Below are 20,189 nucleotides of genomic sequence, written 5' to 3'. Positions count from 1 at the left end.
GTGCCTGAACTCTGATAATTGTCTGAAAATAAAAAAAAAAATTAAACTTATCACTCGAGGGAAGACTTGAACCAAGGACCTCTCGTTCCGCAGCTGGTCAATCTAACCACGGGACCACGGCGCTCCTGAGCTCACATTTTCCTATATGTTGCCTATCTTGGCCATGGACTATTCAGTTTGTATATTTTGCTTATTTTTTCTTAGTTCCACACAACTTCTTCCTGTTTTCTCGACTGATCTGTGTTCAGTTTTTCAAGGCCTTTCCACTGTGCCAAGTTGGAACTAAATCTGGTGGGGGGTGCGTTGGGGAGGTTCCCTTGTAAGAAATGAAGAGGCTGGCACAAGACAGAGTAGCATGGAGAGCTCCATCAAAGCAGTGTTTGGACTAAAGAGCACAACAACAACAATGTATTTCATTTGATCCCATATCAAAATCAAAGGCATAAAATATTGAACGGTTTCAAGTGTAGATACTCGTGTGTGCCGGCCGTGGCGGGTAGAGGCACGTCCATCCCGTCTGGCACCCGACGTGCCACCCGATAAGCAGTTTCGGCGTCAGCGCTACGTACCGAACGGGTGCGGGGGCGGCGGCGCGCCCTCGTCGTGGAGGCCGTTGGCAGCGGGCCGCGCGGGGGCGGCACCGTCGGAGCGGGGCGCGCGCAGCTGGAGGCGGCCCGGCACGGCGGCGCGGCGCCCGGGAGCGGCGGGGGCGGCCGCGGCCGGAGGCTGCACCGGCACCGGCGCCGCCCCCGCCCCCGGCGCCGCCCCCGGGGCGTCGCCCAGCTTCTCGAAGAGCGCGCGCGCCGTGATGAAGCGCGCCACGTGGCTCTCGGTTCGCACCACCGTCGCCTGCTGCGGCTTCTCGCCGCCGCCCGCCGGCTCCTGCAAGCACGAATCCAAGCTTCAGCACACCTCTGCTTACACCACATCACCACGCACAGTGGTTGGTTGGGGGAAGGGACTGAAGCAAACCGAGCGTCGTATCGTGTGTGAGACACAGAGGTGAGCGAGTGCCTCGGGACTTGTCCCAGTTCACTGCTAGTAGCGCCACGTCACCTTAACGCGTCTGCATGCAGCGCACAAATATTGCACCACAAATTAATATGAAATTAAAAATCAAAATTTATGAAACTTCCTGGCAGATTAAAAATGTGTGCCCGACCGAGACTCGAACTCGGGACCTTTGCCTTTCGCGGGCAAGTGCTCTACCATCTGAGCTACCGAAACACGACTCACGCCCGGTTCCCACAGCTTTACTTCTGCCAGTTTCTCGTCTCCTACCTTCCAAACTTTACAGAAGCTCTTCTGCGAACCTTGCAGAACTAGCACTCCTGAAAAAGTTCTGCAAGGTTCGCAGAAGAGCTTCTGTAAAGTTTGGAAGGTAGGAGACGAGAAACTGGCAGAAGTAAAGCTGTGGGTACCGGGCGTGAGTCGTGCTTCGGCAGCTCAGATGGTAGAGCACTTGCCCGCGAAAGGCAAAGGTCCCGAGTTCGAGTCTCGGTCGGGCACACAGTTTTAATCTGCCAGGAAGTTTCACATCAGCGCACACTCAGCTGCAGAGTGAAAATCTCATTCTGGAATCAAAATTTATGTTTAAAACTTTGTTAAATTATAGTTTAGTGTAATAATGTTCCAAATACCAAGTCTTGATGTCCTAAACTTAATAATTTACGAAAAAATGCCGTTTTAAGAGAAAAATCAGAGGCGCTAAATAATGACGCTAGGACGCCAGAATTTGATCAGAAGGTGCAGTTAGAATTTGTAAGTGATGCTGGTTTTCAAAACCATAAAACAAAAATTAACGCCAGAATCCACATTTTTCGGACAAATCAGGGGCGCTAAATAACGGACTTAGAAACTTGAAAATTTGTTTTATGCTTCAATACACCCCAAAAATAACAACAGTGTCCACGTTAATCTATCTCTCATAGTGTTTCAGTAATTAAATAAGAACTAATTTTGTAACTAAAATGTACGTAAGTGTTGTAGATTAAGCACTTGAAATTTTAGTGACACAGGATTTTGGTTAAACCAGATGATCAAATATATCTAATAATAGAGGTACACCAAGTTTAAGACTTTTAACATAAATAGCAACTGATGGAAGTGTTAGCAAAGCTATGGTTTCAGAGGTAACAACCTACCGTTAGTTCCACTAAATAAATTCTATTAACCAAAGTTTTCATTCTAGCGAGCTGAAACTTTCCGCGTGCTTTCAAACTCTTATCTGCATACCAGCAAAACTTAAGTTTCTGAAGTAATTGGTAACTATAATATTAAAGGTTATGTGCACGAGATAGCGGTCGTTTGTAGACTGCCGCCGTATGCAAATAGACAGAAACAACATATGTTTTCTCGGCGATCCGCACCGGCACGTTATAAAAACAGCCCCTGAAGCAGTAGGAAGGTTCACTTCGCTCTCAGACACGGAGGTCCGCGCCAGTTAAACTTCTGGTCGCGCTCTGCCTCTGATGACGTCTGAGCCGAGCTGTGACAAGCGCGCATTCGGCAGTGAAAACGGACAGTGAACTCGCGATGACTGTACACCGTCCTGGATCGTTTAGAATTCGGTAAAATGACTGTTGGTGTGCCGTCCGTGTGAAATTCAATTCCGCGTGGCAAGTGGTGAACTTATTTCCACTTTTATGGAGAGCATTAATTTTTGAACATTCATTGCGAACTTTCAATTGAGTGATGTCAGTCAGGGCAAAAAACAATCTGGTAGGAAGTTACCGTAGAGGTCGCCTCTGAACTACTAAAGGTGCTGTTACATTCGAGAGACTTGTTTTCAATTAAACATAACGCAATTTTAAGTGTTGTTTGTGAGAAACTTTAATTAAATTAAATCTTTTGATTGGAACTTTGAACTTTTACTGAAGTCATAATCCTGATCCCGAAAAGAAATGGGAAATACACACTTTTCTTTCAGTGGTCTAGACCGGAATGTGGCTGTGCAGACTAAGGTCAGTATGTTTCCCTTCGCTTTCTGGCTGACCACCAAATTAGTTGCCAGGCTCACGTGATTAAAGACGGCATCAAAACTTTAAACCAGTGAAGAAACTTACTCGCCGCCCCACAGGGCCAAGCAACGAGCTCATCGGTCCCATCGGATTAGGGAAGGATGCGGAAGGAAGTAGGCCGTACCCATTCAAAGGAACGACCCCGGCATTTGCTGAAGATACTTAGTGAACTCACGGAGAACCTAAATCGGGATGGCCGGACGCGAGTCCAGTGTGCTAACAACTGCGCCACCTCGCTCGGTTCGCCATTGCATCTGGGCGAGAGGCTACGGTTTCAGCTGGCGGTCAGGGGCGCCACTGACAGTTACGCACACCCCAGTAGCAGTTGTCACTGGCTGTGAAACGACTCGCGCGGGGAAATAATAATAATTCCAATGTTGGCCACCATGCGCAAATCTGGTGCTGTGGATGCAAGGAAGATGTTTCCATATACACTACTGGCCATTAAAATTGCTACACCACGAAGATTACGTGTTACAGACGCGAAATTTAACCGACAGGAAGAAGATGCTGTGATATGCAAATGATTAGCTTTTCAGAGCATTCACATAAGGCTGGCGCCAGTGGCGACACCTTACAACGTGCTGTCACGAGGAAAGTTTCCAACCAATTTCTCAGACACAAACAGCAGTTGACCGGCGTTGCCTGGTGGAACGTTGCTGTGGTGCCTCGTGTAAGGAGGAGAAATGCGTACCATCACGTTTCCGACTTTGATAAAGGTCGGGTTGTAGCCTATCGCGATTGCAGTTTATCGTATCGCGACATTGCTGCTCGCGTTGGTCGAGATCCAATGACTGTTAGCAGAATATGGAATCGGTGGGTTCAGGAGGGTAATACGGAACGCCGTGCTGTATCCCAACGGCCTCGTACCACCAGCAGTCGAGATGACAGGCGTCTTATCCTCATGGCTGTAACGGATCGTGCAGCCACGTCTCGATCCCTGAGTCAATAGATGGGGACGTTTGGAAGACGACAACCATCTGCACGAACAGCTCGACGAAGTTTGCAGCAGCATGGACTATCAGCTCTGAGACCATGGCTGCGGTTAACCTTGACGCTACATCACAGACAGGAGCGCCTGCGATGGTGTACTCGACGACGAACCTGGGTGCACGAATGGCAAAACGTCATTTTTTCGGAGTAATCCAGGTTCTGTTTACAGCATCATGATGGTCGCATCCGTGTTTGTCGATATCGCGGTGAACGCACATTGGAAGCGCGTATTCGTCATCGCTATTCATCGCCACACTGGTGGATCACCCGGCGTAATGGTATGGGGGTGCCATTGGCTACACGTCTCGGTCACCTCTTGTTCGCATTGACGGCACTTTGAACAGTGGACGTTACATTTCAGACGTGTTACGAGCCGTAGCTCTGCCCTTCATTCGATCCCAGCGAAACCCTACATTTCAGGAGGATAAACAACGACCGCATGTTGCAGGTCCTGTACGGGCCTTTCTGGACACAGAAAACGTTCGACTTCTGCCCTGGCCAGCACATTCTCCAGATCTCTCATCAATTGAAAACGTCTGGTCAATGGTGGCCGAGCAACTGGCTGGTCACAATACGCCAGTCACTACTCTTGATGAACTGTGGTATCGTGTTGAAGCTGCATGGGCAGCTGTAACTGTACACGCCGTCCAAGCTCTGTTTGACTTAATGCCCAGGCGTATTAAGGCCGTTATTACTGCCAAAGGTGGTTGTTCTGGGAACTGATTTCTCAGGATCTATGCATCCAAATTGCTTGAAAATTTAACCACATGTCAGCTTTAGTATAATATGTTTGTCCAATGAATACCCGTTTATCATCTGCATTTCTTCTTGGTGTAGCAATTTTAATGGCCAGTAGTGTATAATGCATTAGGAACGGGACGTCGGCTTCACAGGTCAATTAAGCTAGAAAGGAATAATGTTGATTTTATTATGAAACACTGCTGACTCAGCTTGTTCAATATGAGCAACGGAGACGTCGACGACATGTTGCAGATGTAAAACGACGTGAACAACTGTTACTGGCTGCAGTCTCAGCAACGAGTTCCTTGTAAACGTGTTCTTTTAGATATCCGCAGAACTTAAAGTCACATGGGTTTTCATCAGGCGATATTGCAGACCATGCATTTGCAAAACCTCCGGATGTAAACATTCGTGGAAGGGTGCATGGAGCAGATCTTTCACCAAGCGAGCGAGATGAGACGTCAGTCTTCTAGTAGGCTCCTGATCGTTATCAGAAGGAGGCTAGTTTTTGATTACGCAAAGGTTTCTATTATTCAGAAAACAACAACTCGGATTCCTTTACGTAGTTAGTATGAATTTTATAATTACCTAAGGGACCTTTAACAACGAACAATAAAAATGCATTTCCAAATGAAATCATTAATAAATGGGGCAGCTATGAGTTATATAGAAGACAAGGAGCGGCCTTCTGTCTACGACCAGGATGCCGCAGTATTCTCTGCTGTAGTAAAGGCTGTTTGACATTTATAAAAATAATATGACATGGAGGTAAAAAAAATAAAGGAAAAGAATAGAATAAGAAATCTGATAGACACTAATATATTCAAACAATTTTCACAAGCAATTAGGGCTTATTTATTAATAGTATAACTTACATAAGAAATTTTCTAACTGTATGGTGCGATCAGACTTCAGCCTGTCCTGTGCTAGCTTCTTGGTTAACGTTTTTGTTACAAATTACAGTCATCACTTTTCTCTTTCCTTCGAGACAATTCTTGCACCGTTCAACACCTTCATAGTGATAACTTCCCGGTTTACAGTATCGAACAGAAATTACTTGAATGTTATTAATTAATAATTGTTGTCTGCACGCTGGCAAGACCGCTCACTTTTATGGCTTAAAGACGACCTTCTTTACGCTTTCACATATTTCATACGACTGAAAGCCCAATAATATTACACACTCTCCTACCGCTCCGTAACAATGTAGACGGAGCGTTGGGTCGTTCCAGGTTGTGCCTACAGTCTAAACAGCCGATGGTTATACCACCTAGGAAGCCAACCAACCAAGAAGGAAACTCTTCTGTTAAGGAGCCAGACAGTGGTCGGCGATTCTAACTGCTATCCAGTCGCTACAGTGGCCAAATGGGAACCGCGCAGAGCAAAGACGGAGTGTCCAATATCCGAGATGGAACAACTGCCCACCATCGAACCCGCGTTCTCAGCCAGCACCTACGGAATCGAGGATACTCTCATTCGATGTTGGCGGGTTGCCACCAAACAGGCTTATCAGTTACCTCCAACGCACATTGCTACTGCCAAAACAGCCTCGCACGATGGCGCAAGTACTCTCATCATCGTGGAGTCTGGCCAGGGGGCTTCCTCTCGGTCCAGGACGGCTCTTGGGTGCCAATGACTTCCAAGGTGGCCTGAGGCCTCAAACGACTGCGAAAATATCGGGCCTGAAGCGAGGATAGATTGCGAAGAACAACGCGTGTTCCGCAGTTAGCTTTTAAACAATCATACGGGAAATCTAGTACCTGCTGAACTATTACATTCATATACGTTTGTAACGTCACGCGAGCTAATCGTCCACCAAGAATCGCTACGAGGTGAGGAGTATATGATGAACAGCTGAACGCCAGCAGGCACAGAGCTCGAGGCGGGCCGCAGAGGCGAGTAGCGTCATCGCAAATAGGTAAATAGGTAAATACCGAAAGCTGGGAATTTGAACAGCTGTCGCTTATGTGGGGCCTTTGTGCAGGAGCACAGTGCTAAAAGGAAATGAAAGAGTGTCAGACAATCGGCTAAGTTACAGCTCTTTGAGATTTAACACTAACGCACGAAGTATTGAAGCAAATTTCAATACATCGATGATCTCGGATGGAAGTACAAGAGTTAATATTTCGCAGTCAATGAACACTTACGCAATAAACCTTGAATTGGCAACTTTTAATCGCTTCATGCATTTCACGAAACTATATCTCAGCATATAGCACTGCACTATAGCTATTATCCATGAAAGCTACATATCTTTATTTCATTTATTGATTTACGATGTCTTTTATATCACTTTTGTTATGCAAATTAACGTCAGAACAATTGCACAGCAAATGAGCACAGTATCAATACCTCATTTTGTCATACTGGTGCAGTTAGTTATGGACAGTTTCGTATCTTGGCAGTAACCTTATTTAAATGTTAATTGCAAGTGCTATCAAAAAAACACGATGTGTTAGTGGACACCACGACTGAAAACAGAACCAAAACACACTTGTCAAAAAGGCATAAATAATTGTTTAAACAATTCCTAAGGACAATCTGTAGATAATCATCATGAGCACACTTTCTCAACAGAGCTAGATTATTTATTTATAAACAAACTATTACTTATATTTATTGTAAATTATCTGAGTAACTGAATTTCTATGACGTTAATTTCTTTAAATATTGTAAATATTGTTATAATACATTAATTTGGTCCGGGAAGTGGTCAACTTGAATCAGACCATATATGTAGAGCTTAAGGAAAATTTCTTTTTGTTGGGGATGGCCTTCAGCCAATGGAGAAACAGATTGTAGTGCAAGGCTATGGGAGTGACTTGGAGACTGCGATTTCTCGAGTGAAGAGTTCAAGGGGGGGAGGGGGGGCGGCGATTCTGGACACGTTTATGCGAGTTTAGGAAGAAGACAGGACTATCTAGGGCAACAAGCACGATTCAGTTGTACACGTGATTGTTTCTGGACGGTCAACGGCTGCTACAACACTAAATTTTGAAGGCACTTTACACGCTTGTGTTCAAAACTAACGCAACGAACCACTGTTTCCCCACCACGTGGATAATTCACGATATAATCTCACAAAATGTGTAGAGATGTCCGTAAAATAGTATCCTGCATGTCAAAGATGTCAGGGCACCTATCAAAGAGGATAGTATTGCATAGCAACGGGCATCTGATTTCGCAGCATCCACTGGGCGTGTTGTAGCTAGGCAAACAGAGTACACAAAGCTTTGACAGAGTGGCTTTACTGTCGGAGACCTGCTGTATGTGTGCCTCTGGCGCGTCTTCACAGTAGGATACGTCTACATGGAGCCGTCAATATTCCATCTGGACTGTCGAACAGTGCACCAATGTCTTTTCATAATTGAGTCCCGATTTGACCTGGACAGCGATTCCCGACGGATTCGCATCTGGAGGGAACGTGGAACACGATTTCAGGACTGACCATTGTGGAAAGAAACTGATATCGGAGATGATCTCTAATGGTCTGGGTAGGGATTATGTCTTAACATCTCTTCCTGAAACTGCACGGTTAAATCGGAAAGGTTTAACTGCCGTTAGGTATCGTGACGTGATCTTGGGACCCAGCGTGCAGTAGTTGTGAAGTGCTTTGGGTCCCACACTTCGTACTGATGGACGACAATGCTCGACCTCTCAGAGCACAGGTGGTTGATGTTTTCCTAGAAACGGAAGATATTCCACGCATGGCGTCGCGTGGCCTGCTCGCTCTCTCGATCTGAATCCCATATAGCACGTCTGGGGCACGTGTTGCATCACGCCAACATCCACCGACCGCTCTCCAAGACTTGCGAACAGCGCTGCAGGAAGAATGGGCGTTACTGCCTCAACATGAGACTGATGACATCATTCACAAAATGCCCATTCTTTGTAAGGCCTGGATTACTGCCAGAGTTGGTCACACCCCATACTGAGAGCATTATCCAGTTGGAATGTGTGTGTTTAAATACGTTAAAGCCGTCCAGGGTGGCCGAGCGGTTCTAGGCGCTACAGTCGTAGGTTCGAATCCTGCCTCGGGCATGGATGTGTGTGATGTCCTTAGGTTAGTTAGGTTTAAGTAGTTCTAAGTTCTAGGGGACTGATGACCTCAGCAGTTAAGTCCCATAGTGATCAGAGCCATTTGAACCAAATACGTTAAATTAGAAAAACAAAGAAAACTTTTGTCTACCGTTATGCATGTAGCAGTTGCTTCCGTTCTGCACTTTACTATCACCTGTTCATACTGTTTTGTGACTAAATAAACGCAACTTTTCAAAATTTCGGTTTGTTGCTTTAATTTCTGACACCAGAGTGTCTTGGATGTGCTCCACAGTAGAACTAACTATTTTGGCTTGATTTAGTTAAGAAAGAGTAAGCCGAGAATGAGCTACTATTCTTCGTATCGTTTGAGTTAATTTGTGAATCATCATGTTAAACTCTGAACTATTTTTTAGTTGTTATACTTTCGTGTATTGTGATCACGAAATGGACTCAATTTTCGCGTAACTTCCATGACTATTTAGTTTGGGGAGTTTGCCAAGATTCTCGTAACTTTACTGCATCTGATAAGGTTATATGGTAATTCCTCTCTTGAATAAAAATTATTCAACATAATTCTCTGTCGTCTTCATATGTTACAGATGTCACAATATTAAATTATTCGTTAATCTTATTTTGTATTTCTGTGTATTTTATTAACTCGCAATGCCACCCACTGCACCGACTATTTGACTACAGGATAACAGCTACAGGTTGTTATTAGCAGGGAGTTAGCTGCAGGACATGAAAGCAGACGTGTGCGGCTAAGACCCTATGACTACACTGAGATATTCTTTTTAAGCACAGGCGTGCATACTTTAAGTACCTGAGGTACGAACAATATCAGACAATTTTCTTCCCCCCCCCCCCCCCTCTCTCTCTCTCTCTCTCTCTCTCTCTCTCTCTCTCTCTCACACACACACACACACACACACACACACACACACACACACACACACACACACACAGGAGACAGCGCGCAGCTGCGATATTCTTGTCCCGCTGTGTTCAAATTTTTCCTCACCGTCACCGATATGCTATCAGCTGCTGGTCATAACGGATTAAATCTTATCTCTGCTGGTCATAACGGATTAAATCTTATCTCCTCTTGGGTTCCACAGTGGCATTATCACAACTGTGAACTATATTGAGATTGCCCGATCGGTAAGTCTGACAAATTTTAGTTTCAATATCAGTGTGACGTACAATGAGCGACTACAGCAGTGCCATCCCCGTCATATTAGAGAACGCAGAGTGACGGAAATCTGCATAAGGGATGTGGGTGAGTTCGTGAGTGCGGGAGATTGCTATTTGCTAGCCCACACCCCACCCATGTCTCATATCATGAAGGCAGGCCCAACTCAAATAATATTCTCGTCTGAGGGACGGTGGTTGGTTGGTTGGTTTGGGACGGTGAACACCGCCATTTCTAGCCTTTTTCGTTACTGGTGACGAGAAATGGTGTCTATGTCAAAACAAGGAAAAGAAAGGAATGGCTGATCCCAAACAAAGCAGCAGCTCGCCGTAGAAAGACCAGCTCGCATCCACAAAAGATAGTATTATGCTTCAGTTGCAACAGCGACGGTGTGGTGTGCTAAGAATAGCTTCCCCGAGGTGTAACCATCACTGCTGGCATTTACTGTCAACACAGACACGTCTTGCAGACGCAGTCTAACAACAACAACATCATGGAAAAGTGCGAGAAGTGATGCTATTTCATGATAACCCCCCCCCCCCTCTCTCAATCTCTCTCTCTCTCTCAATCTCTCTCTCTCTCTCAATCTCTCTCTCTCTCTCTCAATCTCTCTCTCTCTCTCTCAATCTCTCTCTCTCTCTCTCAATCTCTCTCTCTCTCTCTCAATCTCTCTCTCTCTCTCTCTCTCTCTCTCTCTCTCTCAATCTCTCTCCCCCCTTGCAGTTTGCAATACTGACAACATTATATAAGATGACCTGGGTTGGTGGGTTTGAATGTCATTCCACGATCACCCTATTCACCTAATCTTGCGCTATAACATTTTCACTTTTTCCGCTCTACTCTTCAAGGAATTTACTTCTCAGGATGAAAATGCACTCTAACCATGTCTGAACGACTTCTTCGCCTCAAAAACCACGTGCTTTTAAAAATCGTGGAATCAAAAAGTTACTCCAGCGTCGGTGGACTGTTGGAAATAGTGCAGGAGAATACACACTGAAGCGCCAAAGAAACTGGTATAGGCATGCATATTCAAATACAGAGAAATGTAAACAGACATAACGGCGATGCGGTCGGCAACGCCTATATAAGACAGTTGTTAGGTTTGTTACTGCTGCTACAATGGCACTTTATCAAGATTTAAGTGAGAGAAGTGCAACCCTTCCGCAAATTGCTGCAGATTTCAGTGCGGGGCTATCAACAAGTGTCAGTGTGCGACCCATTCAAGGAACATCATCGATATGGGCTTTCGGATGCGAAGGCTCACTCGCTTGTCCTAGATCACTGCAGTACACAAAGCTTTACGCCTCGTCTGGGCCCGTCAACACCGACACTGGACTGCTTAAACTGGAAACATGTTGCCTGGTCGGAATAATCTCTTTCACATTGTATCGAACGTATGGACGTGTACGGGTACGTGGATGGATGGATATGGTGTTATGGGCGCTCAACAGTGTAGTCTTTAGCGCCCGAATGGAAACAATAACGGACGAGTGTCACTAAAATGCAGCAAGTGCAAAAAATAAGACTAAAATTAAAGGTGACAGTCTACACAGGCAGTGTGCACGTCAAGAGTAGCAAAGTGAAAAGCAGCATGCAAAGAGGAGAACTGCAAGAGAACGTAGGGGAAGCGGTTAAAGTGAAACAGACAGCACATATTTGGAACTGGCCTGTTACAAGAATAAAAAGGAGTGGTCAGCCACTCGGCAGCACACTACAAATTCCAACCTAAAATTTTAAGCTGAAGCCCGGAAACATCAGAGTACCTTAGAACTTTCTTGACACTCGCCTCGTCATCGGCTAAAATGTACGGGTACGGAGACAACCTGATGGACCCTGCATGTCAGCAGAAGACTGTCCAAGCTGGTGGAGGCTCTGTAATGGTGTGGGGCGTGTGCAGTTGGGGTGATTTGGGACCCCTGAAACGTCTAGATACGACTGACAGGTGACACGTGCGTAAGCATCCTGTCTGATCACCTACATTCATTGATGTCCACTGTGCATTCCGACGGATTGGGGCAATACCAGCAGGGCACTGGGACACCGCACACGTCCAGAATTGCTACGGAGTGGCTCTAGGAACACTCTTCCTAGTTGAAACACTCCCGCTGGCCACCGAACTCCCCAGACATGAACATTATCGAGCGTATCTGGGATGCCTTGCAACGTGCTGTTCAGAAGAGATCTCCAACCCCTCATACTGTTACGGATTTACGGACAGCCCCACAGTATTCATGGTGTTAGTTCGTTCCAGCACAACTTCAGACATTAGTTGAGTCCGTGCCACGTCGTGCTGCGGCACTTCTGCGCGTTTGGGGGGGGGGGGGGGGGGGGGGGGCGGCTTACACGGTATTGGGCAGGTGTACCAGTTTCTTTGGCTCTTCGCTCTTCGGTGTATTACTGATGACTGAAGTCTCTGTTGTGTTTTAAATTTCCGGAGAAACGCTAGCAACTTATGGACCAACCCAATATTAGAGATAGAGAAGGTATTGACAGTTTAATCATCGTTTAGAAAGAATGAAGTTAGGTGACGTATTTTTCGCGATACACTTCGAAATCCCCGCGCCACAGCAGTGTGGCACGCCGCACAGGACGAAGCTGAATGAGGAGTAGAGAGGGCCACGGCCGCACCGCGCGAGTAGCCCTGGCCGCGGCGCGGCGCGGCGGCTCACCTTGAAGACGTCTTCGCCGGCGACGGTTCGGCGGCGCTCCGGCCGCGGCGAGTGCTGGTTATGAGGGGGGTGGGGGGTGCGTGGGCGGCGCCGCCCCTTGCTGGCCGTCGGCGTCCTTGGCGGGCGCCATCGCCTGGAAGATGTGCGCCATCTGCGACACCTTGGAGCCGCCTCCGCCCCCGCCTCCCCCGCCCGCGCGGCCCACTGCCGCCCCCGCGCCCCGCTTCTCCTCCATGCCTCCCCGCGCCTGCAACAGCGGCAACCGCCACCGTGTCACAACCACACACCAGCACTCCTCTCCGTCTGTGGCGCGCAGCTGCTTGCCTGGACCCGGCCACACAGACAGTGAGGTACTGCAAAACAGTCAACATCAGTGTAATATGCAGCTAGAAGCTTTCATTGTTATTTACAAGGTATTACGTTGCAAGATGCAGCAGAGGACGTTACTTCAGAATGGGCCACGATAACCTGTGGTGTCCCTCAGGATTCCGTTGTTGGACTGCATCTTTTATCAATACCCATCTACATGTGTTCTCTGAAACGTCCAGTAAAAGTATGGGCAGCAGGAAATTTTCCAACCGGTAACAGGCGGTAATTCAGAATTTGTGACCATATCCCAAATGGTTCAAATGGCTCTGAGCACTATGGGACTTAACTTCTGAGGTCATCAGTCCCCTAGAACTAAGAACTACTTAAACCCAACTAACCTAAGGACATCACACACATCCATGCCCGAGGCAGGATTCGAACCTGCGACAGTAGCGGTCGCGCGGTTCCAGACTGTAGCGCCTAGAACCGATCGGCCACCGTGGCAGGCACCGTACCCCATCCAGCAACTTGTATCACACGGTTCGCGAGCCCACACGTGGATCAAATGACAGGAGGCTGAGAGAAAGTAAGACGCAAGGAGAAAGATGCTGCACTAACGAAACAAAAGAACCGAAAGACTGACGCTGCCGAGCGCAGGTGTCAACGACACGGCGATACAGAAATGCACTTAGTCTGTAGACCTGTGGTTATCTTCGAGTTAATTTAACTCGTTCCATTTCACACAGTACACATTACGAAGTTGTCAAAGTATGTTGTTCTGATCCGGTAATTCTTGAAACAACTGTGCATGGGCGTCCCTACAAATTGTTCCGAGAGGTGGTAAGGTTCGAAAGTTGCAAGATTTTACATAGCTGGTTCGATGAGTTTGAAACCATGTCGTAACGCACAAATTAAATTTGCCAAGAGGTACACACTAAACCTACTGTTTTTCAACAGAAGATTGACATTTATTACTCTTAATATTTTAACGTAGGTAACTGTGGTACCTAAACGGTAAGTGTATTTCAGTAGTAAATGCGTAGCACATCTTTTTACGTTTGATTGAACGATCTGAATCTACATCTTCATATCATTCAACTCCAGATATCCAACGAGTTGTGGCGAAACAAGCTCTGCATCATTTCAGAGATACAGAGGCTAGCGAGTATGCTGGGACTTACCCCAGTTCACTATTAGTAGCGCCACGTCACAACGACGCCTCTGTGAGTAGCGCACAAGTATTGCACCATTATTTAAGATTTCCATTAAAAATTGCTTTCCCAAACTTTGTCAGCATGTGCTTCAGTATATTAATGTTTAAACTGTGAAATCTCAGATTGATTAGATGAAAGTTTTTCCCTAAATACATCGTTTTAAAAAACAGTTACTGGTGCTAAATAATAAAGATAGGAAGCCAAAAATCGGTCATAATGTGCACATGTATGTCACGATTCTACTAACAGCCGAATAACGGAACGTCTGATTCCCTGTACTAGTGACTCGGAAAAACTGTGCACAACAATTTCATTACGAATTCCACGTAGTACATTTTGTAACAATAGAAGATAACATGTCTTCCTTTTTCCTTTCTGCGCACCTAATATCATCGCCACAGAAACTCCACAAACTCAGACGTTACTTCTGAAACGGCCAGGAGTATTATAAAGAAACCTGCAAAAAATCACCACTTCAGCACACGATGAAAAGTAATCTCAACAGTTACGTCAACTGAAGTAACTGCCGTCCGCAGAGCGTTATGACATCGGGCAACCTGTATCTGTAAACGGCTAATCCAGCTCATGAGGAACAGTCCCAATTGTGCGTTAAAAAAAAAGATTATATATATATATATATATATATATATATATATATATATATGTAAATTGAAAGACTGATGTCAGGGGCATCAGAACTTTATGCGGTATCAGCGGCGAAGAGTGAAAACTGTGTGCGGGAGAGGGATTCGAACCCGGTATCTCCTGCTTCTGAAGCAGTTGCGTTAACCGCTGTGCAACCCGGACACACAGTGTTTATCGCAACTACGCGGACTATCTCGGCACGCCTCGCCGATCCACATTTCCACCCAGCGCCATCTATCCACAGTCTCTGTCTGTGCCCTCCATGCTCCGTATTTTGAGATTCTCTCAGGAGGTCGAACGTAATTAAGCATCCTCCCTGAAGGTGGTGGATTCTTTGCCCGTTGAGGCGAATCAACTATATGAATGTGTAGTGTGTCGTGGGTATACTGGTGAATAAGACATCGTGACCGCGCCTCTCCTCTTGTTGGCTGTTGAGGAGATAGCTCTTTTGTAAACAACCAGCTGTCAGTCGCTTTGTTATTTTGATCCCACTAAAGAGTAATCGTATTGAAGGCTAGCCATAAGTCTATTAACACGTCATTAAGCAACAGCTGAAGCAAAATTTCATACCATAGTCTTGCGGATCGCAAGCTGATTCTAATCGTAACCCATAACTACAGACCAGCATCACTTGTCAACTTGACGATGTGTTGTGTGTGGTAGAGGATGCCCAATGTGCCACAGTAAGATTTACCACCCCCCCCCCCCCCCCCCCCCGCTTTCCCGTTACAATCGTGAATGGTCGGAAGCTACGTATCAGCTCTAATTATTCTGATATTTACCACGATTTTCATTTGTCATTTCGAGAGCCGTATATGGGGAGTAAGTGGGCAACGGCCTTGCCGCAGTGGGTACACCGGTTCCCGTGAGACTACCGAAGTTAAGCGCTGTCGGGCGTGGTCGGCACTTGGATGGGTGACCATCCAGGCCGCCATGCGCTGTTGCCATTTTTCGGGGTGCACTCAGCCTCGTGATGCCAATTGAGGAGCTACTCGACCGAATAGTAACGGCTTCGGTCAAGAATACCATCATAACGACTGGGAAAGCGGTGTGCTGACTCCATGCCCCTCCTAACTGCATCCTCCACTGGGGATGACACGGCGGACGGATGGTCCCGATGGGCCACATGTGGCCTGTAGACGGAGTGGTGGTGGCGGTGGTGGTTGTTAGTGTTTAACGTCCCGTCGACAACGAGGTCATTAGAGACGGAGCGTAAGCTCGGTTAGGGAAGGATTGGGAAGGAAATCGGCCGTGCCCTTTCAAAGGAACCATCCCGGCATTTGCCTGAAGCGATTTTAGGGAAATCACGGAAAACCTAAATCAGGATGACCGGAGACGGGATTGAAATGGTTCAAATGGCTCTGAGCACTATGGGACTCAACTGCGGTGGTCATCAGTCCCCTAGAACTTAGAACTACTTAAACCTAACTAACCTAAGGACATCACACACATCCATGCCCGAGGCAGGATTCGAACCTGCGACCGTAGCAGTCGCGCGGTTCCGGACTGCGCGCCTAGAACCGCGAGACCACCGCGGCCGGCAGACGGGATTGAACCGAGACGGAGTGGTATATGGGAGTAATTACACAGCTGAGATACTCCAGAATAGGTCTGACAACTGTTCTTTCGTGGATGAATTACATCTCCTTTTTGTTTGTATGGTCACACCTCTTTGGTGACTGCTAGATACTTTACGGTTCTCATTGTCTACTAGATCACTTGTACACTATGCATCAACCTGAAAGCCTTGATCCATGTCTCTCAGGATGTCATGTAAGAAAAGCGCGAGCTGGGTTCCACATGACCGATGTTCGCGGCATCCATCCTGGTTGGCATGGATGTCGTTTTGTTCAAAAAATGGCTCTAAGCACTCTGGGACTTAACATCTGAGGTCATCAGTCCCCTAGACTTAGAACTACTTAAACCTAACTAACATAAGGACATTACACACATCCATGCTCGAGGCAGGATTCGAACCTGCGACCGTAGCGGTCGCGCGGTTCCAAACTGAAGCGCCTAGAACCGCTCGGCCATAACGGCCGGCCTCGTTTTGTTCGAGATATCTCCTTACGATTGAACTTATAAGATCTTCTAGGATTCTACAGCACGTAGGCTTCAATGAAACTGGACAACAGTTTCGTGGTTTGACAGGAGTGACGTCTGCTTCCTTCAAACTACTGGAGGTGGTTTTTTGTTCAATGAATTTACGGCATTTCATAGTCAACATGGGAGGTAAGTCAGCTGCAAATGCTGTACAGAATTTGACGGGGACGCCATCGTGCCCTGGAGCCTCGTTCGATTTCGGCGATTTTAGCTGTTTCTCAACGCCACTAACTATATCACTCATTTTTGCAGTTGCTCGAGAAGCAAACTGGGGCAGTACTTTTTTCTATCTCCTTCAATAAAGGAACGGAATTCAGCTTTCTATTTTTGTTCTGCCACTCTCAATTTCAGTTCCTGTCTCACCGTGAGTGTGTAGTCACATTTTTGTACCACTCACAGTCGTTACACGCGATAAGAACTTCCTTGCGTTCTGTGAGCGAGATTCCGATAAGATTATGCTACGGTAGTCACTGAGAGGTTCAAGCATAGCCCGTCTGACAGCCAAATGGGTTTCATTTACTATATATCTACACTGTGTTTTAGTCACGCAGTGCAACAATCACTGCTTTAGGAACGCAAGGTATCAGAGCAGTTGTCAAACTGCGGCACGAATCATGAATTTTCATAAAATTATAATAATATGGACATAGGAAATAACAGCCCAATTCAAAAACGTCAACTAAGAGCTTTTCTGGTCAGTAACAAACAAAAATATTTAAAGGAGACAGGACATTTTAAGGTGTACTTAATTTTTAACTGGTGATAGTGAATTACTGCGTAAGCCAAGTAGACAGGTTACCTCAGGAACAGAGGGAAGGGGGGCGGGCGGGTAAGTAACGCTGTCTCTGCGGAATTACAGGATATGAGAGCGGGAGTGCGCCAATGTTTGTCTTTCAGCGCTGATAAGTCACGAGCGTGCGAGACTCGCACCGATCACCTGCTATGGTATAAATTCTGACACGGAAGTAACATGGATCCGTGAAAGAGTATTACAGAGACAGTACCCTTCAAATGTGGTACTTATTTATAACAAGGAGTATGATATCAAGGCTGTTGTAATACAACACAATGAGCAGAAGAAAAATGACATTCAAAATGTCAAGTAAATATTTCCGATTGTGTCTCGTATGGCATAAAGCGTTTAGATACAATTACTGTTATCAATCAATTAATAATCTGCTCACACAGACAACGCATTAATGCTCAGGTGGACTGGTAGCAGTCTGAAACGGAACGGTCGGCACGAAGCGTTCCGAATGGTGCCGTCTTTTAACGACCAGTACCTGTTGACCGGCGGCCAACTATCCCGTACTATGGCTACTCTATTGAGCGTTCATAGCCTAACATGCAAGGCCTCATATGTAGCGACCTTGTTATTAATGAAGTGTAGCAATAGGCCTTACAGACACAATCTTATGCCTTTCAGATTCAATGAAAACCACTAGAAGTAATCAGTACATCGCGTAAGGCCTTGCCTTCTGAGAGCAAGGACTTTGCAATCCTGTCGATGAAGAGGTTATTGGGGACGGAGAGCAAAATTTCGTAAGGGAAGAATGGAGGCGTAAGGCAAATGTCCGTATCCTTTCCAGAGGAACCACCTGGGAATATGCTTGAAGCGGCCTTTTTTTTCTTTTCTTTGCGGTGGGGCGCTCACGGAACACCTCAATCTGGATGGGCACACGGGTATTTAAATCGCCATTATCTCAAATGCGATTCCAGTGTCTTACAACCGCGGGGTATTACTCGGTTGCTCTCAGAATTAGCTTTCATCGAAGCACCATACTACACACTACTGGACGAAACACTTTCAATCTCTATGAAAGATGGAGTATTGAGTGTAAATTACCCAACATACGAGCTGGAGATCCGCAAAAGCACTTCGACAAACTTTACGGGAAACTTATTGGACTTAATATAGCACTTTTCTTATCCGCTGTCAGCGACATTTATTCTGAACTAAATACCCGATTTTAAGGAATGACGTATGTTATAGGCGCATACGTAGCAATGTAACCGCTTGTCATATCTACCGCCTTCGATGAAATCTTAAAGATAAGACACTTACCTTTTTCAGTGACATTTCTCATCTGTTTCCAACATGCTAACGTTGAAGAGAACTTTATTTAAAGCCGTCCAAGTGTATGTATCAGGATTCACAGCTGTGGGTTCTCTTTTCAGAGCTAAAAATATTCTCAAAAAATGCGTATTGTTTGTTCTGAGCAGGAGCATTTACAGTAACTTTCTGAAGTTTGAAAGATTAGTTGACCAAGCAGTGGAAATGCCCTGCAGAATAGATCACGAAAGGGACCGTATATGGTAGTGGTTGTCAAACTTTTTGCTCCACAGCCAATACTAATATCTTGTTCTGTGTCCCATTTAACCTCGCCGTCGACGGGACGTTAAATCCTAATCTTCTGTCTTTATTTCTGACGACGCCGTTCCTATGAATCACATGCAACTGCAAAGTTCTTACTTGCAGAATGCAAGGCCTTACGTGGTGTATTAATTACTTCTAGTGGTTTACACGGATCTGAAAAGCATAAGCTTTTGTTTTTTAAGAACCACTGCTACACTTCGCCCGTCAGAACTGTTCACCCTTTCTAATTACGTTTGTAAGAGCCGTATAAAATGGCAATGTATGCACACATAAGTTTCTTATCTGCCTGACCGTATTTGGTGTCTTTAGCGTTATCTTGGTAACACTCAGGTAACAGTTTCACAAGCTGCGACATAGTCGCTAAGTGACCTGTAGCCCGAATATAGAATAAATTTCCTTTACGTCTATCGTCACAGGTTTATTTTTTAATGACCGTATAAAACAGATCTGACCTCATTTTCGCGACCATTTCCCGGCCGACCTAGCCTAGCTGCGCTCCTGTCATTATCGCTGGATAGTTTTCCCCAAACCGTTGCGTAGCATAGTTCGAGACGGGGCGACTGGCGAGCAACATTACAAGAGTCCGTCTCCCGTCACCAAAATCTTCAGAAACCGCGGAAAGCGGCAAGGGCGCAGATCAAGGATAGTAGGTAGAAGGTAAGGCATCAGTTCTACAAATCTGCGGTATTACATTTATCGTTTTCATGGATCCCTTGGAGAGGAGTCTCCGGCATGTGAAAAGACTCAGAACGCAGGCGTCCAGCCGTCGATTCCACCTTTCTGTTGGCGAATAACATAAAATTTTCAAAGGCAGAGATCTTTTACACTTTTACTTTGTTTATCAAGGTTTGTCTGAGGCAGATTACGTTGGAGACGCATGGATTT

The 20,189-nt window shown here is 46.0% G+C and overlaps 1 protein-coding gene and 1 pseudogene across 1 annotated transcript in view; one reads left to right on the top strand and one right to left on the bottom strand.

Annotated features, from left to right (window-relative positions):
• The window catches only part of LOC126355627 (uncharacterized), a 791,356-nt gene that overhangs the window by 184,441 nt on the left and 586,726 nt on the right, over nucleotides 1-20,189 (bottom strand). The window contains exons 4-5 of the mRNA XM_050005990.1: nucleotides 12,657-12,903; nucleotides 570-882 (exon numbers count right to left, since the gene is read on the bottom strand). Of these exons, the coding sequence (XP_049861947.1) occupies nucleotides 570-882; nucleotides 12,657-12,903 (560 nt within the window). The remainder of the gene's footprint in view (nucleotides 1-569; nucleotides 883-12,656; nucleotides 12,904-20,189) is intronic.
• On the top strand, nucleotides 15,654-15,771 carry LOC126357314 (5S ribosomal RNA; annotated as a pseudogene).

This window comes from Schistocerca gregaria, chromosome 3 (genome assembly GCF_023897955.1).
Source record: "Schistocerca gregaria isolate iqSchGreg1 chromosome 3, iqSchGreg1.2, whole genome shotgun sequence".
Classification (NCBI taxonomy): Eukaryota; Metazoa; Arthropoda; class Insecta; order Orthoptera; family Acrididae; genus Schistocerca; species Schistocerca gregaria.
This window is presented reverse-complemented; position numbering and strand designations above follow the sequence as displayed.